The 25,140-nt window shown below is 34.7% G+C and overlaps 4 protein-coding genes across 4 annotated transcripts; 2 read left to right on the forward strand and 2 right to left on the reverse strand.

Annotated features, from left to right (window-relative positions):
- The first annotated feature begins 2,408 nt into the window (after nt 1-2,408).
- On the forward strand, nt 2,409-4,082 carry LOC111007613 (fasciclin-like arabinogalactan protein 13). Its single transcript, XM_022280027.2, has 2 exons — nt 2,409-2,888; nt 3,523-4,082. The coding sequence occupies exons 1-2, from the start codon at nt 2,544-2,546 to the stop codon at nt 3,919-3,921; spliced, it is 744 nt and encodes a 247-aa protein (XP_022135719.1). The 5' UTR covers nt 2,409-2,543; the 3' UTR covers nt 3,922-4,082.
- A 1,516-nt stretch (nt 4,083-5,598) lies between these two features.
- On the reverse strand, nt 5,599-8,428 carry LOC111007963 (phosphorelay protein). The gene is made up of 4 exons (XM_022280522.2): nt 7,902-8,428; nt 7,305-7,417; nt 6,518-6,622; nt 5,599-6,339 (listed from the first exon to the last, which is right to left on the reverse strand). The coding sequence occupies exons 1-4, from the start codon at nt 8,272-8,274 to the stop codon at nt 5,725-5,727; spliced, it is 1,206 nt and encodes a 401-aa protein (XP_022136214.1). The 5' UTR covers nt 8,275-8,428; the 3' UTR covers nt 5,599-5,724.
- A 4,998-nt stretch (nt 8,429-13,426) lies between these two features.
- On the forward strand, nt 13,427-16,545 carry LOC111007588 (zinc finger protein MAGPIE). The gene is made up of 3 exons (XM_022279998.2): nt 13,427-13,753; nt 14,107-14,512; nt 15,362-16,545. Exons 1-3 carry the CDS (start codon nt 13,639-13,641, stop codon nt 16,131-16,133), a joined length of 1,293 nt encoding a protein of 430 aa, XP_022135690.1. The 5' UTR covers nt 13,427-13,638; the 3' UTR covers nt 16,134-16,545.
- Nucleotides 16,546-19,090: 2,545 nt separating this feature from the next.
- Nucleotides 19,091-22,645, reverse strand: LOC111007938 (receptor-like protein kinase HSL1). The gene is made up of 2 exons (XM_022280490.2): nt 20,025-22,645; nt 19,091-19,631 (listed from the first exon to the last, which is right to left on the reverse strand). Exons 1-2 carry the CDS (start codon nt 22,594-22,596, stop codon nt 19,246-19,248), a joined length of 2,958 nt encoding a protein of 985 aa, XP_022136182.1. The 5' UTR covers nt 22,597-22,645; the 3' UTR covers nt 19,091-19,245.
- Between the last annotated feature and the right edge of the window lie 2,495 nt (nt 22,646-25,140).

Below are 25,140 nucleotides of genomic sequence, written 5' to 3' on the forward strand. Positions count from 1 at the left end.
AAATTTGTGTTTGTAATATATAGGGGTGAGCAAAGAACTCCGAAAAACTGATCCGACCGATTAAAACAGACTAAACCGACGTCGGTCGGTCGGTTTTATGAAGAATTCGGTCGGAGTCGGTTTTTTAATCATAAAACCGATTTATTGATTGGTCGATTTGGTTTCTATACAGTCAGTCGGTGGAGAAGCAAAAATGATGGTCGCTCGGTTTCCATTTCTGGAAACCGATGCATGGTCGGTCGGCGTCAGTTTAGGCCTGATAATCGAGCTGACTGACCGATGTTCATCCCTAGTCCTATGAACGAAAAACAAAAAAAAAATCTGAAAAAAAAAGAGTGGTTTGGGCTACTTTTGAATGTTTGTGATTGTTAATTAAGTTGTCGAGACCCAATTCAAGCCCAACATCCTAAGCCCATTCCAGCCCATTTTATTTGAAGATATATGTACTCCACAGTCCACAACGTCCAAGGCAAAACCATGGCACTATACAAAGGTAACATCTATATTTTTATTTAAAGAAATAAAAATAGATAATAATAATATTAGCCATCGCAGCCTTGAAGACTTTTTTTTTTTTTGAGATAGACAATTTTTTTATTCAGACAAATATAAAGTAATATAAATGATAACAATAAGTTTTAGAAGTACATCGGTCAAATTGAAGCTAAGATTAAAGTTATAAAGACAAAAAAAAATATAATTTAACCAGTTATATGTTTAAATGAATCCAATTATCATACAAGTAAATCTTTTTTTTTAAGTACTCAAAAAAATCTTTTTTTATAAAAAAAATACGAGTAAATCATGGATTAATAATTAATGAGTTCAAAAATTTCATCCAACTCATAACTATCATCTATCAATATAAAAGATCAACCAGTCAATTAAGTCGTTGATATACAAATGGTTGATACAATTTTAAATAACTTTTAACAAAGTATACAAAATCTTTTTTTATGTGATTCAGAGATACGTAAATATGAGCCTAACTCAATTGGTCAAGGTATTATTTATCTTTCTATTGGTTAGATATGTTTAATCTCTCCTCCTTTGTCAAATTAAAAAAATAAATAAATAATTATTTCATCTAATAATTGTTTTTAGATTTATTCTTCAACAATGTTTAAAAACAATCTTTTAAATCTTTGTGGTTCAATTTGTTGTAATATAAATTAAAATTGAGTTAAATTTTAATTCAATTTTTAAAAATAAGTAAATAAATATCTAAGATATCAACATTTTATTTTTAAAAAATTAAATAAGTGAATCGAATAAACCTTAATCGATCAATTCAATATTTAATGGTTAGCTTTGGTTTTGTCCATTATTTATTAATAATTGTTTAACCGGAAGTATACTAAAAAAAATTGTTCAAATGGAAGGAATTTGCAATCGGTTTAATGTAAAAGGTACCTCAATCCACAAATTCTCGTAATTATATAATAGAGTTTTATTGTTCCAATAAACCCTTAACTAGGGAAAAAAAAAAAGGAGACGTTAAAGCCCTCACAAGTTTGGCTATATGCTTACCAATAATTGACATGAAAGGATGTCACTTAGTATTTGTGCAACAAAATGTACCGTCTCGATGAATCAAATCGAATGAATCATTTGAGCGAGTCGAGAAGTTACTTGATGAGGAGGGACGTGTACAAAGGGAACAAACTCTCTCACGCTCAAGTCAGTAAAGAGATTGACCTTGATATTAAAACCGAAATAGAATAAAATATGTGACTGTGAAATGCCACCCCTCTATTTATAGGTTTGGATGTTCGACGGTACTTCCAACCAGAGGTTAAGCAAGGTGGGTTTCTGATTTCTGTTGTGACGATGGTCGTGCTAGTTGTGTTGAATTGGATACCACTGCACCCAGTATTAATTTTGACAAAGTGTAGCAGATCGTTCTTAATGTGAAACAAATATCTAAGATCGACCAAATCGCTTGGCATCCTAGTTCGACCATCTCAAACCGTTAAATAGTTATCCAGCTTTATCCTCCACATGGCAGTGTTTATTCCTTGCGTCCCACGCCATGCAATCCAACTCCTCTTAAACCATCCATATATTAACCAAAAAAGACACTAACCTAACATAAACCATCTTGTCCATCGAGCAAGCAAATTTTCTTGCAGAGGGGAAGAGTGTAATATTCGATGACCCATATCATAAGATTGAAGTGGAGCACGCATGTATCCCTACTGACTAAAGGTTATATTTCAAAGTAAAGTAACACGTATTTAATTTATTACTGTTTCCTACCTCAAAATAAATAAATAAACTAACTCTTAACCAAAAGAGTGCATCAATTAATTAAAATGGACTTAAAACTTTACAATATAAAACTCAAAAATTAAAATACTAATGTATTCTGGTAGACTTTTTTCCCAATATTCTCCATCCGTCAAGCTCTTAGTTGTCGCCATTAAATCCAGCTCATTTCCAACCCAACTCTTCTCTCATCTCATCTCCTTATAACCAAACAACCTCCCCACCACTCTTCTCCCACTAAATTAATTAAACTCCTCCGTCCACCGCCGTCAGCCATGGCCTCCGCCGCTGCCACCGTCCTCCTCCTCCTCCCATTATTCCTCCTCTTCTCTCAGACCACTGTGGCCCAGCCATCTCCGGCGGCGCCCGCCCCCTCTCCGGCAGGGCCCATCAACATCACGGCGGTTCTGGCCCAAGGCGGCCAATTCACCACCTTAATCCGCCTCCTCAACGAGAGCAAACTCATAACTCAGCTGGAGAATCAGCTCAACAACACTCCTCAGGGAATGACCATTCTTGCTCCCACTGACAACGCCTTCAACAACCTTAAACCCGGCGCTCTCAACGGCCTTAACGACCAGCAGAAGACCCAGCTCCTCCTTTACCATGTTTTGACTCAGGTATACTTGATTTCCGTGATCTCTAATTTAACATTCTAATGCATTAAACTTTAAAATTTTAGCCTTTTTTATATAATCTATTAATCTTAAGGGTATCAATGATTTTTTCTTTTGGTTTAATAGTATGGAGCTGGTAATCTAGCCTCTAATCTAATAACTCTTTTATCCACTAAATTGTGTTTAGATTTGCTTTATATCTGTGGATTTGACATAAATATAAATATTAAGATAAAATAATAAGTTAGAAACTTAACTCAATTGATTTTTTTATCTAGAATAAAAAAATTGCACTTCCATGTATTTTTATGTTAAAACAAAAAAACAAAAAAAATTAGACTTCCACCCATATATAAGAGGAAAAAATAAATATCATTAATGTGACATGATCCTGTCGTAATATTTAAATAATAATTTGCTATGGAATTTTTCTTTTTTTTTTTAATAAATACTTGGCTCCCAACTCATTGTTTTTTATAGAAGTTTTTTTTTCGTTTCTATCTTAATTGTCGAGCATTGAATAGTGAGAAAAGAATAGAGCCAAATATATTTTTTTTCGTAGTAAACATTTTCATAAAATTAAAAGGTGAATGCTTTAGTGGTTATTAATATTTAAAACCTTGATTTTGAGATGTAGTTCTACACTTCGACGGAGCTGCTGACGGTGAGCAACCCGGTGAGGACTCTCGCCGGCGACTGGGGGCTGAACTTCACTGGCCAAGGGAACCAAGTGAACGTCTCCACCGGCGTCGTCACGGTGCCGATCAACAACAAGCTCCGGGAGCAATCTCCGTTGTCCGTTTTCGAAGTGGACCAAGTTTTGTTGCCGGAAGCACTTTTCGGAAACAAGACCGCCGCACCGGCTCCCAAAGCTCCAGCTCCGGGGGCGGACAAAGCGCCGGCCGACGGTGAACCCCAACCTAAATCCGACGCCGCGAAGCCGCCGTCGGGTGACAAGGGTGCTGCTGTGAGAAATGGCGTCGGATTGGGATTCGTTTCGGGATTTGTTTTCATTGTCATTTCTGTTTTTTCTTAAGATGAGATTTTGAAAGTTGATGGATAGTGCTTGTGCTGTGTGGTCTGTCTGTCATGTCATATATGCCTTTTTTTTATTTTTCTTTTCTTGTAATTTTTATTCCTTTTTTCTAAAATTGCTTTATTTATTTCCACCATTTATGCATACAAATTTAAATTTAATTCCCTTTCCTTTTTCTCGTCTTCTTTTTATATCCATAAGTGTTTGGATAAATTTTTTAGTACCTCAATTAATTTCATTTATGATAATAATTGTAGAACAAGACAGCATAAATCATACATTATTGTCCACCACTACATTTTTGACAAATATATATAAAAATAAAATTAAAAAATCACTCTTTTCTCTCTTCACCTCCTTAAAAAAAATTTAGTATTTGATAGCATAAAAGAAAATTGTTACTCTCTAGTCAATATAAAAGTATTGTTTAACATTTTAGATATTTCCTTCATTTTTTTTATCTTCAATCAATACGGTTGTTATTGACGTCAATTCCAAAATTAATGGTTCAATTCTCGCTCTACAATTGTTGGAAAACAAAAAACAATGGTTAGTAATTTTCCATTTGAATTCAATAGCATACTAAACTCTTAGACTTTGTGTTGCTATATTTAAAAGTGTGTTATTTCGAACAATTTGGATAAGAATTCTTTTTGAATTATTAAAAAGAAATTGGAAGATGGGTTTTTGAATAAAAAATGGAAATTTAGCACATGGCATTGCACATGCAATGAAGATGGGAGTGGAAGAAAATGACAAAGAGTTTCTAGAGGGAGATGTGTTATTGGAACCACCACTTTTGCTCCACTGTTCTACCTGCTTTTGTTGACTCTCAACTAATTAAATAATTATTATTATAATAAGCTTAAATAAGTCATTAGGAGATTAAAACTTGTGGGCCTCGGCAAAATTATAGCAAACCATGGACGAAACCAATAAATTTCATTTAATTAAAAGTTAGCTTGCCTTGAAGAAAAGGAATTCTAGATTCTAACAAAGTTGAAATAAAAAAGAAATAATTAATAGATAAAGTTTCAAATATCAAAATTCTAATGTTTTTAGAGTTACGTGGAATGTGATTGGTGATAGATGGTGGTTATGAAATCCGTTCTATATCATATGATGAGTCCATGCAAAAACTCCCTCTTTTAGAGAAAGGGAGTTACCATGTATGAAACTTGCTTTGCCAAAATGTGCATTGCTCCATTTTTCTCTCTACTGATATAGATGAAATTCTCCACCATTAGTCTCGGCATCTTTGAATTTCGCCAAATTGAGCGCTTCCCAAATGAAGTCAATAATTTTTGTGAGGTTTACATCCAGCTTATTCAAGAGGTAGATGACAATACTATACATGCACAGAAAATCAATATTAAGCACTTAGTTTCTATCTATAATGCCATGTTGACATTATAGATAGAAAGAAAAACATACAGACACAAACGGTAGATGCCAGTTGGTCTGAATTTGTATTTATTGAGGAAATAAAACAGACATGGAATATTATGAATCAAGCCAACCAATGTGGTCCCAAGATAGCAGTTGCAATTGATAACTATTAATAGCTGTAAAAACGATCAATATTTCAATCTCCATTTCTAATTGACTTTATAAAGAAAATTCATAAATAAAATCTCAACCACTATTAGGCAACTTGATTAGTAACAAGATCGAAAGTTGAAATCTCAATGATGTAATATTCTCATTCTCATATTTTGAAAAGGGTAACCATGCACAAACTAACTTTTTACACAATAAATTAAATTAGGTTACATGGGTGAGAAAATCTTTTACTTACAGAACTCAAATTGAATCAAGCCAAGAATCAAAATCATCCTTGGCAGTGGAGTTGGTTCCAGAATTGGGTGAAAGAGATTGGGTAATGGGGACAGACTTTTCTTTATGAGATGTTAGATAGGATGTATCTTGGAACAAGTCATCTAAGGCTTCATCAAGTTCTGCAGCAATGGGTGCCTTCTTTGCTGAATATGGAACTTTGCTTGGAGGGTGAGGCGAGGCTTTAAAAATATCATCTATGCGGGACGAGCAACTTGCAGCAGCAGAGCCGTCGAGGACTATGGTCTCACTAAATGAGCCTAGAAGCATATCCAATTCTGCTTCTGCAGTTGTTGCTTCGAACATAGCAGTCTTCTTGTTGGCGTTTGTGTTAGGTTGTTCTGTGTACTTTGGAGCCTGACTTGATGAAGTTGGTGATGAGGTGAAGGTTGTATTTTGAAGGACACTTCCAGAGTAGCCAGATGACGAGGCCATGGTTGCATCTCGAACACCATGTCCAATGTTTTCTTTCTCATAGAACTCTGTGTCAGACGATATTTCGATATCTCTTATTAGCTCTTGATAATCAGATTTTTGCATCTGGGATGGCTGCTGATCACAGACTGCCTTTCCATCTGCACGCTGTGGCAAGGAAAAAATAGTGTCTGTAATTCAAATTCAGAGCAAGCACTAGCTAACTTCTAAATTACAAAAGACGAAAAGCATTTTTAAGTGATAATTCAAGAAGCTAAAAGTTCATTTGAGGCAATTAAAGTTCACTCCTAATATCTGTTTGTAGTCCATGAAACATCGGGCGAACCAGTTCTGAAGGTAATATATCTTCCTCGATAAAGAGCCTCTCCGCCACATCTAACTTTTGAAGTTGGTCAGCTAGTGTGTGCAAATTCAACGAGAGAAACGATGCCTGCATAAAAGAATAGCAGTTGCCATAAAAGGTAGAACAGAACTATGAAATATTATCATGAAAAAGAATAAATAACGAGAGAGGAGGCGAACGTAAGTGAAAAATCCATAGACAAATAGGCCAGAGGAATTTCAAAACAGCTGGGAGAAAGAGATACATATCCAGAGCCATGATCAGGAGATTAGAAAAAAATTGTCAAGTGGCATTGACTGAAAAGCAAAACTAATAACAAAAAATCTAAGCTAGAGTACTCCATTTGGCAGGAACGTAGTCATAAAATTTTATTTTGGTCCCATCAAACAGCTGAAATACACTCCAAAAGCCTGCAAGGAATTACTAGTGCTTCAAAGGAAAAGAGAGCACAAGGTGTATAATGTTTTAACAGCATCTACTTCAAAACTTCTTCTTAACATAGTATTGATTACGACCCTATGTTCAGGTTCCCATCGCCCAACATCGACCACAAAGACAAAAAGAAGATGGAGAATTCTGCTGACGATTGCCATTTAAGATGAAATCTACCAATTTTCAAATGGTTCACAGAAATCATAAACTTCATTGAAATTCTACTTGCCATAGTTCAAATCAACAAAAGATCCAAGAACTTGTGCTAGAAGACTATGGAAAGTTTAATAATTTAACATATTCTCTACTCAAAAAATATTAGTAATCGAGTAATTACCTCAGGATTAACAGTGGCTTTTTCATCCACGATGAAACTGTCATCCTCAGTCCAGGATAACATGCCTTCCCCCATCACCGTAAGCATAGCAGATCCTCCACTAATTAAGTCTCCTGTTAGATAATTCATTTAAGTTTACCATATAAAACCCTTCATTCTTCAAATTAAAACCCCAGTAGTACTCACTGAAAGCTACCAACAAAAAAGAAATTTGGATTCTCTGTAGATTTCAGAAAAAGAAACAAACATATCTCCTTTTTCTTTGTCCATTGGAGATTTAACCAACAACGCAAGGACCGTGAAAAAAATAAAAGGTTATGTCATAATGCATGGAAAGAAACCGTGTTGTAGTTGGCATTCAAACCATCTTCTTACACAATGCAATAAACATGTGCCAACGATGAGAAAAAGGAACAAAAATATGCTACCCCGCCTCCACTCATCAATTACAGAAACTCTAAAATCAATCGAACCGGCTGGGACATACATTTTTCACTTCTAAGACTAGCATATTCGTATGTTGCGCAACAAATCAGCAATCATTTACAAAGAACCAGACCTATTATAAAAAATTCAAAAGATATAGCGCAGACTTACTCGGCAGAAAATCATCCAAAGACGGGAATACATCCATATATGTACATGACTGCATCTGCGATCGAGCCTCGGCAATCAGGTGGCGGTAGTCGGCCCCTTTACTCTTCGGCAAAATGGCATCGGGGACTGGCGCCGTAGCCTGAGTGGACGCTTCGGAAATTTCTTCACCGTAACGATCCCAGTTAGAGGGCAATTCAGGTGCAGGCTGGGAGAGGAGAACTCGATCTTTGGGTTGCTTTCGAAGCGGCATTTTGGGAGTTGCAGCTTCGTTTGTGCCATTGGAGGGGGCTTTCTTTTTCTGATTTGGATGAGACTTCTTACTGTGGTGTTGAGAGTGAGCTCTTTTCGATTTTGCTAAAGCTTTTGCATCCATAGAGAGGTTGATATGGTTCGTTCAATTCAATTCGAAGCGTCTGAAATTCAGATGGAACTGTTACGAAATCTGGAGGATAGAAGAAAGAAGACGAGTCGGGAGATTCGAAGCCCTACCAGGGAGTTTTGATAATGATGCGAATTGCGAAATTCAATTTTCAGAGGAGAACGAAGGAGCCAAGGAGGTGTTAGTGATGGGCTTTGGGCTTTGGGCTTCGGGCTTTGGGCTCTGAGATTTCTGATTACAAATTCAAAATTGGATAAACTAAAGGAAATTTTCAAATTTGAAATGGATGAACATTACACATGTAAAATCAAACAAAAAGATTACAAATTCAAAATCAAATAAAAAGATTATAAATTCAAAATAAACAGCTAACATAATTATTTCAAAATAAATAAAATTACCAATATCAATTTAACTCAGCGAGTACGACTCATCCCATTTGGTACACTCAAAATAAATAAAATTTGAAAAAGGTCATTAAACCAAAAGGAGATCGAGTATTTTATTTTAATATGTCATCTATCAATTTATTTTCTTTTTATTTTTTTCTAAATATTGCACATTTTTTAGACAATTCTAAAATTTATCTTTTCCCATCCTCTTTGAGTTGTTATTGCTAAACAATATATTTTACAAAATATATGATAATGAATATTTAACAAATATAAGGGACTCAACCTTGCCTCGCCAAACAATGTATGAAAAGTAGTAAAATGGTGAAAAAAAAGAAAAAGGAATTAGTAAGAAAAGGGTAGGAAAAAGATAAAAGACAACCAACAAAACTAAAAAAAATAGAGAGTGTATATAAATGTTGTATATAAATCGATATAAAATTTTAAAAAAAATGAAAGGTATGATAAGGTATTAAAATATGTATGGACGAATTAATAGCAATGTATATTGCGCCAAACCAATATATCAGAAAAATTATAATTACATGTACTAAATTTAAAATAAAAACAAAACAAAAAATTATATTGAGAAAAAAAAAACTATAAAAAAATTGCAAAACCAATTTTCAAAAAACGAACCGAAAAAATTTTAAATTTAAAAAAGTCAAATCAAGATTGAAAAGTAAAAATAAAAAAAATTACATATAATTATACGCTTATAATGGTAAAATAATTTTTTTTTCATTTTTCGGTCATCATCTAAAAAAAATTGTTTTTACTGATTTAAAATCCATCAAAATTTATTGGATTCAAACGTAATTAAAAATTAGAAATGATTTTAATTTAATTCGAGGATCGGACTACTAGGAAGATTTGTTTTCGGAACTAGAAATTAATCATTGGGTTCGCAAATATTGGGAAATTGTGAAAGTTTTAGCCAATTTTCATTTCATTTGTGTAAATATAGTCATTCATCCAAATTTCTCTTTCGGATTTGGGCTTTGGGCTTTTGTGGGAGTTTTGGGCATAACCATGAGAGCCCATGCAAAACTATGTGCTAAGGCCCAAACATACCCAATAATGGAAGTACTACCCAATGAAGTGATCATATATATGTATATTTATATGTTGTCAAATTAATTTTAAGATATTAATTACAAATCTATATGTGCGGGGAGATCGAACTCACAGCCTCTTGATTAAAGAGATATGTCAATTACTCTTGAACTATGTTTGTTTTTGCGTACCTCTCCCTTTTGGTAAATGTAAAAAAATTCACCATATGTAAGTTAGTTATGGTCTCCAAATTTATATTTTTAATCAAGATAATCTGTCATGCTCGGATTACTAAAACAAAATTTCACAATCATGACATTAATTATAATGCCCTTACAGTTTTACTTTTGGTTTCAAACCTAAAGACTTCCGATCAATATCAATGAAGATGTTGTCTCATACTTACATATTCAGTCAATTTAAAACTTTAGTCGATGCTTGAAATATGTCCTATTTGAGACGTCATGCTTTCGCAATGAAAGTCATACTTTCGGCTCCTTCGGTGTCGAAGGGGCTTATATAATAATTTTTAAATTACAATTGATGGCTAAGGAGGGAAAAAAAAAAAGAAAAAGAAAAAAACAGTACGTAAATGGGACCTCCCATTATGAACATGATTTGTAATAACATTTCCTCCATTGATGCTAAAACTTTGAACAATACTTTGTCATTTTCTTGAGTTGTTTCTCCTTTCTGTCTTATCTTCCAATAATTAAAGAAATGGTGACAATTTGAATTCTCCTCTCCTCTCTATCTCCAAAAACACTTTAATACCTATCATTTTCTTCTCTCTCTAAATGGGACAAAAGGGTACCTCAGCTGCAGCTGCCTAAATTTCACTTCAAATAAAAGGAACATTCTTGGCCCATAATATACATTTTTTTAATTGGACTTTTTCTAAGGGGTGGGGAAAAAGTGGGGTTTTTTCAATTTTAGTGTTTGCTTTCCAGGTAGAGAAAAAGACAATCTTTACAATATCATTTACATCTTTGCTTATTTGGTGGTTTGTCCATTCCATCCCTTTAGCTTCAACATAATAATTCACACACCCACATCTATACAAAAGGTTTCTATTACATATGGGGTCAGGACATTATTAATTGATAATATAATGTTAATTTAGGTATCATCCATATTTTTTAATTTCAACCTCGCATCTTTTCGTTAGTAATATATGTCTTTAACTATTTAGCTACACACAAGTTGATCGATTGATACATATTTAACACCGAAACTACCTAGTGGTACATTACTTTGACTAGGTGTTTATTGAAAAGTGTTTTTGAAATTTCAAAATTACATAAAAAGGCACTCTAAAAATGTTTTGATAGAAGCAACTAGTCAACTGGTGTTTTTTTTTCCATTGAAGTGCGAGTTGAAAAAGTGGTGTTTTTTTTCCATTGAAGTGCGAGTTGAAAAAGTAAAAGTTAAGTTACAAGTTTAGTTCTGAATTTTTAGAATGGATGTAATAATAGAGTTTCTGAAAGTTTAATTAACAAGTTCTAAACTTTTAATGTTATGCATCTCGTATATGTACGCTCCTTGAACTCTTGCTATTAGACTTTTTTTTTTTTTAAGTTTTGGAATCCTACTAGGACATAAAATTGAATATTTATAAACTTAGTTATTAGACAATTTTAAAATTCAATGGTCTGGCCTCTTTAATACAAGATTGAAATTGATTGACGATGTCTGGTAGACACTTGTTAGAGCCGATTAAAACCAAAAATTAAACACAATCTTGACGTTTCATATGTATCAAATTTGTAATTCAACCAAAAAGTTTTGACACTCTTTCCGGGAGAGTAATGCACATAAGAACACATTTCAATAGAAGGAAACAAAAGAAAGATAGAATTAAGGTTAAAAAATATTTTGCAAAATGGATTTGCTTGGATAGCACTTCATTGACCCAAATGCATAACAAATATAAACTAAAAAAAAGGGAGTGATTTAGTAAAAAAGAAAAGGGTTTTAAAAGAAGAAAGACATATTATTAGGGTTTTGTGAAAAGGCATAGATTCTCCAACTTTTAAACCAAGCCAAGCCAAACCAAGGGCAAGAGCCATGTGAATTTCTGTAAATGTTGGATTCCACAATCCAAACTTGCTCTTCTTTTTGGGGCAGTTTTGGTTCAAAGGCCACATCCCATATTTCCATCTCCAAATACTCAAAAAATGTCTTCTTTTTTCTTTTTTTTTTTTCTCTCTATGTGCAAAGTTTGAGACTTTGTTTAACTTTTTCTTTTTTGTTTGCTTGCTTAGGAGACATGTCACACACCCGAATACCTATACTTCTGAAAAATCCCATTTTGAATTGCCTACAAAAACTACTCAATTAGCTCTCATATAATAATTAAACAAAACCCTATTCAGCTTCTGGGTAAAAGACAAGCCAAACAAAACAAACATCCTCTTAAATGACAATGATTTGCTTTTCCCTAAATCCCCCCTTATTCAAATCCTCAAATTTAGCTATAGCTTCCTAGTTTCTAGTTTATTTGTTCTAAGTTTTGATTATAAAATCACCTCAAAGAGAGAGAGAAATTTGGGGTTTTGGTGTGCCATTCCATTGCATTGCATCTACACGAATCTTTTCAAAGGTGGCTCGAAAGTTGAGGACTTTAATTTGGGTGAAATGTGGGATAGAGGGGAGAGAATATTCTATACCCATAAGAGTTCATAAGCAAAACTCCAAAAATTATAAACTAAACAAAGTCTTAAAGCAAAAACATGATTAGATTATGATTAAGATGAGCAGGAAAAGTCAGCTCACAAGGGGACGACTACTCACACTTCCAAAAATTCACTGCCTTTGTCAGCTAACCATGTTTCCTACTTAAACTAATACTTTAATTTACACTCTCACCAATATTTATATCAAATAATTAAGCAAAGTGACAATCAAGTTATTGGCTGGCTTTTGTTAATTACATGAAGTTTTCCCAATTATAATTAGATGGGGTTCTAACTTTTTACTGAAGAATTAACAAGATCATTTTTTTTAATTACCCAAGAGTTAGTAACCCTTTAACTTTTTCTATACCTAGGTATGCGCATTGTTCCGTAAATTAGGGGTAATTTAAACTCAAAACCTCAAAGATATTCCTTAAAGCCTCAAACCACCCAAACTATTCCTTGGGACAGGAACAGTTAATCCAATATCATAAGAAAATAACATTAATTACTTTTTCACATCAAATGCACTACACCTTTTATTTCCTATTGTAGTCACTAAAACTTTATTATAAGGGTAACCCATTTCCATATATGAGTTTATTCATAATATTACGCCTTTAAAACCAATATTGAAGAAATTTAGGAATGAACATAATATATACTTTCTTATTGGCAAGTCAAGAAAAAAAAATAAAAGATTTCTCTTTTCTTCCTTTATCTTTTCTCTATCTTACATGTAAAAAATTTAGTGGTAAGTAGGAGATTTTTGCTAGACAATTAAAGTGAGAAGGGCAGAGAAATTATGGGATGATGATTCCAACAAGGAAAAGGTAGTAAAAAACTAAGCTTTTTTTTTTTTTGTTACTCTATAAACCCTCATCATATGTGTCATCATGCACCTTTGCCCATCAAATCCCTTCCCCCCTAACCTTTAACTTTTCACCGCCTCTCCTACAAAAATGAGTTTTTTATTATCCCTAAGGAAGAAGATAGTTTGAATTATTGCCCAAAATTATTCAAATCTAAAGGGAGAGAGAGAGAGAGAGAGAGAGAGATATCCAAATCTTGTCAATTTCTCTCCTTTATAATATATATGAACACTCCCTTTGAGTCTAAACACTTTTATGCTTCTGGGTTTCTTGTAGATTTGAGAATCAATTAAACTAAGAAGACTCAAAAAAGAAAGAAAAAAAAAAGTACTTAAGATTGTTGGAGGAGAGAAGAAGAAGATCATGTCCAAAGAGCAAGCAATTTCAAATGCATTCGTCTGCAATAATATCCCAACACTTGGATCCATCAATAATCCTCCTGTTATCAAGAAGAAGAGGAACCTCCCTGGAAACCCAGGTAACAAAGCTTTGTATTAATTTGTTTATATACATATTTTGCAAAAAAGCCTGCAACTTTTTGAGTTTTCTGATGTTTTTTTAAAGAACCCATCAAGTTCATCAAGGTTACACATCAATCCCCCTCAATCTCATCTTATTTCATAAATTTATCGTAACTCGTGAGCTTAAAATTCTCGGAGTTTAAGTAATTCAACATAGTATCAAAAGTCACATACTCAAATTCCTATAATGTTGTGTCATAATCTCTTTTTATACACTGCTGTAATTCATCAGCTTAAACAATTCTGAAGTTCTATGTTCCAACCTCTATAATATTGATAGTCACTTGTTGGTGGTTTTGGTGGCTAGTAGATCCCGAAGCGGAAGTTGTGGCGTTGTCGCCGAAGACCCTAATGGCGACGAACCGATTCTTGTGTGAAATATGCGGTAAGGGTTTCCAAAGGGATCAAAACCTACAGCTGCACAGGCGAGGACACAACCTTCCATGGAAGCTGAAGCAAAGAAGTAGCAACAACAAAGAGGGTGTAAGGAAGCGAGTTTATGTTTGTCCAGAGAAGGGCTGCGTCCACCACCACCCGTCGAGGGCCCTCGGCGACCTCACCGGAATCAAAAAGCACTTCTGCCGGAAGCACGGCGAGAAGAAGTGGAAGTGCGACAAGTGCTCCAAGAAATATGCTGTGCAGTCGGATTGGAAAGCACACTCCAAAACTTGTGGCACCAAAGAGTATAAATGTGACTGTGGAACTCCATTTTCAAGGTAAATATTACATATCAAACACTTTGCTTTTGTTCTCATTTTTATTCTAATTTGAAGGGTTTAGAGATAAATATATTAATGTGTTCTCTAAACGCGACTAGGTAAAAATTTGTTGTCAAATTGTTTGTTTTAATTAGTTTTTGTATTTTATAGAGATAGAGAGAGAATAATATAGTGGAACTATATATTGATTAAAACCCATGAAGATATATTCAAAATGTTGTTGAGATGATTTCATTCAAATACTAGAAAGAGTGATTTGCGCTGAGTGAGCTTTCCGTTTGTTATACAAGAAGTCGGGTGTGTGTTCGGGTGTTCTTAAACTAGATTCAAAAGTGTTGAGATATCCATATATGAATTAAATTTACTGAACCCATAAATTTAAATTTTTTGGTTAATTGATGGTTTATTCATCCTTAACATGGTATCTTCCTGTGTTCGAGTTCCGTAAGTTAAGATTTTGAGTTGAGTGGTGAATAATATGGTATTATAAGAATTTTAATACAGAAACAACGTCGTCCAATAGCTTAAGTTGAAGTATTGCAGTATTCACATTTTTTACATTTTCACCCATTTGTGTGTTTTAGAAATTAGCACAAGAGCCAATAAGTGATTATCAATATTTTAATTAGAAAGAGAATGATCATGCATGAACACAACACCTGATCTAAAACACTAGGCTATACGAGTTATGATATATTCGATCTTTTTACTTACCTATTCTTGACACACCCCTTCACTCGAAATGAGAAAGGTCGGTTGGCGTCGTGTTTCGAAACGGCAATATTGATCTCTACTTCTTTCTTTTTGTTCCGACATGTTCTATATATTACCTCTGTGAAATGGCAGGAGAGATAGCTATGTAACTCACAGAGCCTACTGTGTGGCACTAGCAGAAGAAACAGCAAGACTAAATGCAGCATCATCAACCAACAATAACAGTACAATAGCTGAAAACAACTACCATTTCCTAAAGCCTCCCCACCAAATCTTCTCCTCCTCCAACATTTTCAGGCTCAACAACTCTACTGATGAATCTCGTGATCACCACATGGTCTTCAATAATTACAATCTCAACACACCCACAATAGGCCTCCCCTTTTGGATGATGGCACCAGCTGCCAATAACAACAACTCCCACCAAATCAATGATCTCCATGATCATCATCACCCATTTTCAGCAGCAAGCTCTGTGATTAGTGCTCCTTCATTGTACAGCAATCAGGATCAGCAAGCCCATGAAGCTGTACTGGGAAATATGTCAGCCACAGTTTTGCTGCAGAAGGCTGCTCAAATTGGGGTGACAAGCTCCACAAACGACCCATCTTTGATGATGGGGAGCAGTTTTGGGGTGAAATTGGGTGATGGGAAGGGGTTTTTTTCAGGCTTTTATGGGACAAATTATAATTCAAATTCTATGCCAAGTTGTTCCAGCCTTGAAAATGGTGGAGGAGAAGATTCTGGTTGGAGTAATTTGGTGCAGATGTATCCTCCAGCAAAGAGAAGGCACACAGTGAGTGAAGAGAGTGTTGTTTCAGGAGGAGGAGAGATCACAAGGGATTTTTTGGGTGTGGGAGTGCACACCATATGCCATCCATCAGCAGTAAATGGATGGATCTGATTTGATTTGATTTGCTTTGATTTGAGTGATCACTAAATCAGAGAATGGAATCTAGAGACCAAATTGAAATCCCTTTGAATGGCAGAAGAGGGGGGAGATCCATGCATATAATTCTCAGTTGAGGGAGCAGAAAGCTGATGGCTTTTAAAAAATAGTAGCCTTTTGTTTTTCTGATTAAGAGCAGAGCAGTGCAGTGGAGGGGAAAGTAATGGAACCCCTTTTTGGAGGAATCCATTAGTATTACTATTGTTATTGTGTATTTCTTTCATTTTTGTTTTTGCTCTTTTCTTGTGGTATCCAAATTCCAAACTGTGTATTGGAAAGAAAAGAGAGTATATTTCTACTTTCCCATTAGGGTCATGGGCACGGGTTCTTTTCGGTGCAAACCAAATCAATAAAACCGTTTTATGAACCGTCATGTTGAAGCCAAATACGAATATAGTCTCACATTGATTAGAAAGGTAGACAAGAGATGTTGTCACATAATACGTGGTGTGGATCAGATGACAATGAGATAATAATAGTAATTTTAAAAGTTGAAGATTATGAGTTATAAAACGAAAACAATTACCTCACCATCACTTTCCACTCTGTATGGCAGTGTACTTGTACACATGCATGCATTTTAGAGTTCAAAATTCTTCTCTATGAAGGGAAAAAAAATGATAGAGGAAAACAGCCATCTCCCATATAAACTCTTTTTGTAGGTTTACTTTGCTTGACCAAGCTTTTAATTAATTAATTAATGGATTGAGACTTTTAATAAAAAAGAGTTCTCTAAATCATACCTTTTGATTTGAAGTAGTAGTTATAATATATGAAGTTATTGTCATTTTTTCCCTCTTTTTTTAATTTATTAATTTATTAATCTTTTGGTATTTAAGATGTTTCTTTTTCATTGTTTTGGTATTTGAATTAAATTTTAAATAGTCAACTACTTTCTCTATCATTTTCTAGTTTCTACTCAAAAAATGAATGAGCCTCCGAAAATTAATAATTTCTTTTTGTCTGACTATATCGGAATATAGGTACTTATAAGTAAAACATAGCATTAAAATCAATGATTTAGAGAATATGTAGGACAAGCTCACTCAATCAAATGATGACATCAACCACTATTTGTCGCATAGTTACCACTCGTATTTTTCTAAATAAGGTTTCATTAGTTTTAAAAGCTCAACAAATTTATTAGCTTATAAAAAATTGTTTATGTTTCTAAAATTTGACTAAGATCTCAATAGGTTGTTTAACAAATAACAAATATTGTTTAATGAACATTTATTTTCTTAAAGAACAATAAATTACCTTCAATTAATTGGACTAACTACTTTGTCTTAGGGCGAAAATCATCAAATGTTTTTAAAATAGAAAATAAGAAAGCATGTCAGACGTTACATGGAGTTCAATCACAATTGAACATAAAAGTTTTAATTTCAATCGGTTATAATAAGTAGTGAAGGCTCGTTTGATAATGTTCTCATTGTTTCTTGATTTTATAGATATTGAGGAGATGTAATCCATATTTTTTATTATTGGGTGGTGATTGTTAGCCCATTCATTTTCTTTATTAAAAAAATGAATGATAAATTTGAATCCAAAAATTTAAGATAGGAAAATACGAGATAAGGTGCTTTTAAAAAATGGTAGGTGTAGAACTAAATACAAAAAATTCTATGTTTAAAAAAAATACAAAAAAATCTAAAAATAGGCATGGATAAAAACGGAAAGGTAGGTAAGAATTTATGATAGCCATTTTTTCGTCATACTGACCTAAATTTTCAATTATTTTACACAAAAAGCCTCACAGAGTGGAAACAAACCAAATTTTCTGTTTGGTTTGTAGCCCTAAATTGGGCCGATCCATAATTAAGCCCAATAGTCTCTTCAAAATTGGCCGCAACGATGCCCTAAAAACCCACCAATGCCCTTTTTTTTCTTTTTTTTCTTTTTTTTCTTTTTTTTTTTGATAAACATAGAAAATCTATTTTAGATATTATCATTAATTTTTCTTTAATCATTTAACATTTAACAATAACTCAAATCTATTATAATCTAACCTAATCTATTATAATCTAACCTATTATACTTAGCTTCAAAAAAAAAAAAACAGTTGTACATAGAGAGTGGACACTATTGACAAAAATATATACACATAATAATAATAATAATATGATTATGTCAAAATAATATTAAATAATTTTTTGATGACAAAATAAAAACTTAAATCAACTCGAGTATAATTAAACTAGTATATCCCTAAATAAATGATCGTGAATTCGAATCTTCAGTATTTAAAAAATAATTTTACAATTATAAATAAAAGCTTAAAAATTTAACCAAAATGAAAACAGATTATATCAATTACTGCTAAGCTCGTATAATTTACTCGTTTTGGTAATAAAAAAATCTATTTTTTCTCTGTATATATATGCCTAAACCATGCTCAAAAATCCTGCTCTATTTCTAGATTCATAACTTAACTTTAAAAAATGTCATAAAGTATCAAAAGAAAAATCATTCTCCATGAGAACTTTGATGGCACCAAACAAAAGGCTTTCATTTTGGTCAATTATTGAAAGATATGATAGCTGCTTTCCGGAGAAGAACCAGGGCCCCAATTCAGTAAATAAGGGGCGGCTGGGAAACACAGGCTCGTGGCCCCTCCGTGGCTTCCTTTGCTCCTCATTCATTACATCTTTTATTACAGACAAACCAAAAATGAAACTTGTCCTGCCAAACAGGGACTTCCTCAGCTGACCCCACCTCCATTGTTGAATTTGTGGAAACAACGACAGAAAACTGCAGTTTTTCAGAAACTTTGGGTTTTGTATAAAAAAAAAAATCATTAGATTTGTACCACAAATCTCTGCTGGCTTCCATTCATAAACATTTAACCTCTTTGTTTGACATTTCTCATTACCTCCACCGCTGCTGCACCTTACAGTACACCAACTATGTACCAAACTTGTAAGTTTTCATTTCAAAAACCCACTAATTTTTTCTTCAGAGTAATTTGTAACAATTTTACATAGCCTTTTTCAAGGTGTAGTGTAAGAGAATGGTATACAAGTCAGAGACTAGAGAAAACTTTAGGCTTTAACTAAATTAGAGTTTAATGTTTAGAGGCATACTCGGTAAAAGAGGATGAAAGCTTGGGTTCCTTTCTAGCAGTGGCGCTGGCGGGCCTGGTTTCTGTGGCAGCCTCCTGCAGCAGTTTGACGACTCTTCTCATTGACGGGCGGTTGATTGGGAATGAGCTTGTGCAGAGCAATCCCACATCAAGGACTCTGTAGATTTCTTCCTTGTAATCGGAACCGAGTTTCTGATCAATCACTTGGTCGAGTCCTTTGCGGTCGACAGTGGCGCATACCCAGTTTGCCAAGTCTTTCTCTCCAAATTCTGGATCGTTTGGAGGCCGCCCTGTTACCAACTCTAGAATCACCACCCCGAAGCTGTAGATGTCGCTCTTTTCGTTTACTCTTAAAGTATAAGCATATTCTGCATCAAGCATGTGACAGAGTCAGAAAGTATCGAAGTCCTTTTGTCCAAGTAAATGGAAACAAATTCTATGCAAATAGAATGTTGGATGCTTGATGAAGAATGCCCATAATCACTCAAGTTATTTGTCAAGATGCACAATCACTCGTTTGTACAAATATCACATGATCCCAATATGAACAAAGCAATCCCAAGGAATAAACTCATTTGTGCAAATATAACAACATATTCCTCCTTGATATGAAGCATTTTCAATAGAATTCAAAAGTAAAATCATGCAAACTTGAATTAAATTGAACAATACCATAACATTGCATAGGAATATGAAGATGGTCATTGTCCTAAAAGTAATAAGAATTACTAATGTTTCAAATCATGAAAAGAGGGTGGTACCTGGTGCAATGTAACCGCAAGAACCAGCAATGACAGACATTGGTTCTGAGCCCTTGCCAGCATTCAAAAACTTGGCTAATCCAAAGTCTGCAACTCTAGCTCCAAACTCAGAATCAAGTAATATATTGTTAGATTTAATATCCCTATGAACAATTGGAGGAGCACAGTCGTGATGCAAGTAAGAAAGGCCTTCAGCTGCGTCCAAAGCAACTTTATACCTCGTCGGCCAATCCAAAACGCGCTTTCTGCTGCCGTGCAGCAAATCTCCCAAGCTCCCATTGGGCATGTACTCGTACACCAATAGCTTGCAATTGCCGGTGTTGCAGCAGCACCACAACCTTACAATATTCTTGTGGCGGATCTTCCCCAATGTCTCAACTTCAGCCTCAAATCCATCTTTCTCTGAATCCAAACTGGTGTCCTCTTTTCTTGCTCCCTGCCATAGCTTCTTCACGGCCACTACGTCGCCATTTTTTAGCACAACTTTGTACACTTTGCCGGAAGCTCCACTTCCTATGACTTTGTCTTCGCTAAGGCAGTCTGCTATTTCATATTCGCTGAAACCGAGTTTATGGAATGATCTCCACTTGGAAATGGCAATTCCTTTCTTGTTCTTCTTGAATTCTTTGTACTTAAAGAAGAACCAAATGACCCCAACAACAAAAACAACGATAGCAAGAAGAAAAATCGATCTGAGAAGCCAGACGTTACCTTGGTCTTTTCTTTTTCCAACTCTAGGACAAAGACTCGGAACGTTGCTGCACAAGCCTGGATTACCCAGAAAGCTCTCTCTGTAAATTTCCTCAGCATAAAGAGGAGGAAGTTCTCCTGATAACAGATTGTTCGACAGATTTAGCAAATTCAGTTTCAAATTCTGCAATTCAAGTGGTATACTTCCACTGAGACGGTTACTGGAGAGATCAAGATAATTAAGCACGGGTAGGCTTCCAATTTCACTCGGGATGTTACCAGATAACCTGTTGTTTTCCAAATTTAGCTCGTTTAGCCTTTTCAGAGCTCCAATTCCATTTGGTAATTCACCGGATAGTTTATTCTCGCTTAGATCAAGTTTACCCAACAGGCTTAACTTAACCAAAGTTCCGGGGATTTGACCGCAAAACATATTGGCATGGCCTGAAAGTTCAGTCAGATTGCTTAACGATCCAATCTCTTCCGGGATCGACCCCGAAAATTGATTTTGTGAGATCATCAAAATTGAGAGATTCCTAGCGCTGGATATTATCGAAGAAATAGACCCAGAGAGCGAATTCTCAACGAGCTCGAGCAAATACACGTTGGGCAGACCCCAAAAATCGTCAGGAACCGCACCCGAAAGTTTGTTATTCCTCATCCGAATCCGGCTTAAGCTGGTGCATTTTCCGAGACTCGGTGGGATTCTTCCGGAAAACAAATTGTAAATCAATATAAGCTCTTCCAGTGTCCCTTTCGCACACAAGTTTTCCGGGATTCCGCCAGAAAATCCGTTGTATGAAACATCAAGATGCTTTAATGGGGAGTTCTGGCCGAGTTTACCGGGCAACTCCCCACTAAGCTTGTTGTTAAACAATTTAAGCTCATACAAGTACGGCGACCGAACGATGCTCTCCGGCAAAGGACCTTCCAATCGATTCTCGAACAAATTTAGCGACTCGAGCTGTAACGAACAGAGCTCGTCCGGAATCGTTCCAGTCAAGTGGTTCATCGACAAATCTATTCGCCGCAGTGCGGTTAGGTTAGAAAATCCCGAAGGCAACTCCCCTGAGAGCGAGTTGTTAAACAGTTCAATTTGAACTAAACTTTTCATTTCAGTGAGTGCCACCGGAATCGGCCCACTGAGTCTGTTGTTAGACAAGTCCAGATTCTTAAGCCGAGCCATCCCGCCAACGGTTGCCGGAATCTGACCGACAAGATTACAGTTAGCGAGCCAGAGATCCCGTAGCTTCGTCAAGTTACCAAATGCACTCGGTATCTCACTCCGCGCGAATGGATTGTAAGCAAGTTGAAGCTGTTTCAAACTCGAAATGTTGCCCAAAGTACCCGGTATAGTTCCATTCAGAAGATTATCAACTAAATTAAGCGTCTCAAGTTGCCGAAACCCACCGAAACTCGCCGGAATATCCCCGGAAAAGTTGTTTCCAGAGAGATCCAGCTGCCGGAGATCGGGGATCTTGGAAAGCGCGCCGGGAATAGAACCGGAGAGGAGATTCTGAGACAAGTTAAGGCGCTGAAGGGTTGCACAGGAGGCAACGTCGTCGGGAAGAGAGGCATTAACGGCGTTATTGGAAAGAGAGAGTGAGGAGAGAGAGGGAAGTCGGCAAATGAAGGCCGGGAAAGGGCCGGCGAGCTGAAAATCGGAGAGGTCGACGGCGACGACGAGGCCAGACGCGGAATCGCAGGTAACGCCGGACCAGTTGCAGGGAGTGTCGTCCCGAGGGTTCCATGAAGATAGGGACTGAGTCGGATCGGAGAGGCCGAGTTTGACTCGCTGGAGATACAGTCCCTCTTGATTGAGCGGGAAGACGACGGGAGGGAAGAGAAGAAGAAGAAGGAGAAAAAACAGAACAGAAGGCATTCTGTAGAGAGAGAAATTGAAGAAATCGGATTTAATTTAATTTAACTGTGGCCGTGGGAAAGAACGAGCGTGAATATGAAGCGTGAAAAAGGTGGCCCCTAGAAGAAAATTAATTTAATTAAAAATAAAATTAAAATTTTAGATTTTCGGCCCCCACGTTATTTGTATGTACATTAATTACGATTAGTAAGCTGATTAAATTTTCTTTACCAAATGCGCAATACGCGCACATTTACGATAAATTCTAGACAAAAATAAAATAGCAATAATTAAGTGAAGAGGGTTCTCCCTAGTGTTGACAAAATAGAGTTTGTTCAATTATTACATAAAAAAAAAGTATAATTTTGGATCTTTAACATTGAAATTTTGCTTATATGTTGGTTTTAGTTTATTGGATCTTATACCATGTTAATATCCATAGAATTTCGTCTCAAAATCAACTGACAGTGAGAATAGTATGAGCTTTTGTTAGGTCTATCATCTTTTTAACGTGATATCCTTAACAATAACCAGAGTAATTAAGTATTTAGGTTTACGTGTTAGATTTGAATCTTCACTTTTTTACGTATATATATTTTAGATATGAATACACAATTGATTCACGAAGACAAACTAAAATTGTATAAATCCTAAGTGTGTTACTAAATGTCAATATAATTATTATTCAACTGTTAAGATGTTAGAAACTTGGTAACTCATTGTTTGCAAGAAAAGTTGTTGTAAATTAATGAGATGGTTTGTAGATTAAGGGGTGGCATTTGAAAATAGGAAAATCTAAATTCTCAAATGATTAAAAAGAAAAAGAAAACAGAGAAAGGGTCCAAATCCGTTCTTCCTAATTATGCAATGTGATATTTTTTAAAAAAATGTCACACATACCTTCCATTTGAAAAACAATTTTATGGTTTCATAATTTATTTACTATATTATTTGTTTTTTAAGCTTCTTTGATATGAAATTGAAAGCTTTCAAGATGGAAAATACAAGAATAAAACAAGAAAAATGAAAATTTGGCAGTGTTTCTATCATGCCTTTAAATTTTTATCCTACTCTTTTACAAGTCCTTTTCACCCACATCAATTTTATGATGGGCCACTCTTGCTATCAAATAAATTTTTGGTAAAACAGAATGACACGACAACTAGTAATCTATTACTATTAGCATTGAATTATACTTCAAACCGACAATCAAATTAATTGAAAATGTCTTACTTGTAAGTTTGTAAATAATGGATGGTTGCTGGTTCAGGTTCATTCATCAAAATTTACAATTTACCAAATTAGTTTGCATATACTGATATTAACATTTTTTTAGTCTATATTAATAACTAAGGATTACAAATTTTTGTTTTTAATTGAAAGATTATTTTAAACAATAACAATAATAGGCAGAGAATCATTTCTTACAATAAACTTAATATCCGTAAAATATAGTGAAGAATTTTGTAAAGATGAGAATTGAACTAGATCGGGAAAGCCTTCTCCGTCCCGTCTCAACGTACGTACACGAAGCATGAATTAGGTGGGCCCTTGAGAAATGACAGTACCACAAAACTTTTGAATAACTAGGGGTTGGAGGGAAGAAAAGGCTTGAGCCAAATCCAATGGCAATTATATAAGAAGAATTTTCCACAATATCAGCGGGGCCCATATAGTGGTTATCTTATAATAATAATAATAATATTATTATTATTATTATTATTATTAATTTCAGTAACTTGTACACGTAGGCTGTGCCCGCTCCTATTTCTGCATCTGTCAGATTATCTTCTTCAATTCCCACCCTACGTTTCCTCTACGAACACGCCCTACGAAATTCCAAGAAAGTGTTAATTTTTTTTTAATGTATACATTCAAATTATAAAAATCAATATCATATTCTAATTTTGAAATATCAAAAGAGAGAGACAGGGGATTCACTTTTTTCTAAAAGAATGCTTCTAGATGGCCATACGCCTGACTTTGGTCACTTTTAACCGATTTTTAATAATAGACTTTGTTGATTTTTTAAAAAGGGTGGTCTCATTAGTGTTGTAGATTAGTTATATATAGTAGTTGCAAGGTAATGATTTTAAATAGTTGATTATATATGGTAAATGACTAATTCAGTAGATTATTGATGTGATTATTTAATATTTGTATAGTTATATAGGGATTAAATTTTATTTGTATATTCACGATTGTCATTCCAATTAGATTTTAGTTCAAATGAATTATTCTGACTAAATATCATGTAAGTCGGCACTTGAAACTCACTCAATCTTACCATCTAAATCATATATGATATTTTAGTTGGGTCTCAACCACATTATTCACATATTTAGTCGAATATATTATCGACCAGTCTCTATAACCAAAGAAAATTATTAATGGCTTCGTTGTCATTCTGAGTCATGTAATTATGGGTGGGATTTGAATCAACAAATCAATATTTATTTGAAATTACCTTTGCGATACAAAAATTATGATTTGATTATATAAGAAATTAAAAGTTTTCCATGATTGAAGTAGATAGACAAAATAGAGACATTTTCCCAATACTTT

Source organism: Momordica charantia, assembly GCF_013281855.1.
Source record: "Momordica charantia cultivar OHB3-1 chromosome 4 unlocalized genomic scaffold, Mcharantia_2.0 BLBB01000004.1, whole genome shotgun sequence".
NCBI lineage: Eukaryota > Viridiplantae > Streptophyta > Magnoliopsida > Cucurbitales > Cucurbitaceae > Momordica > Momordica charantia.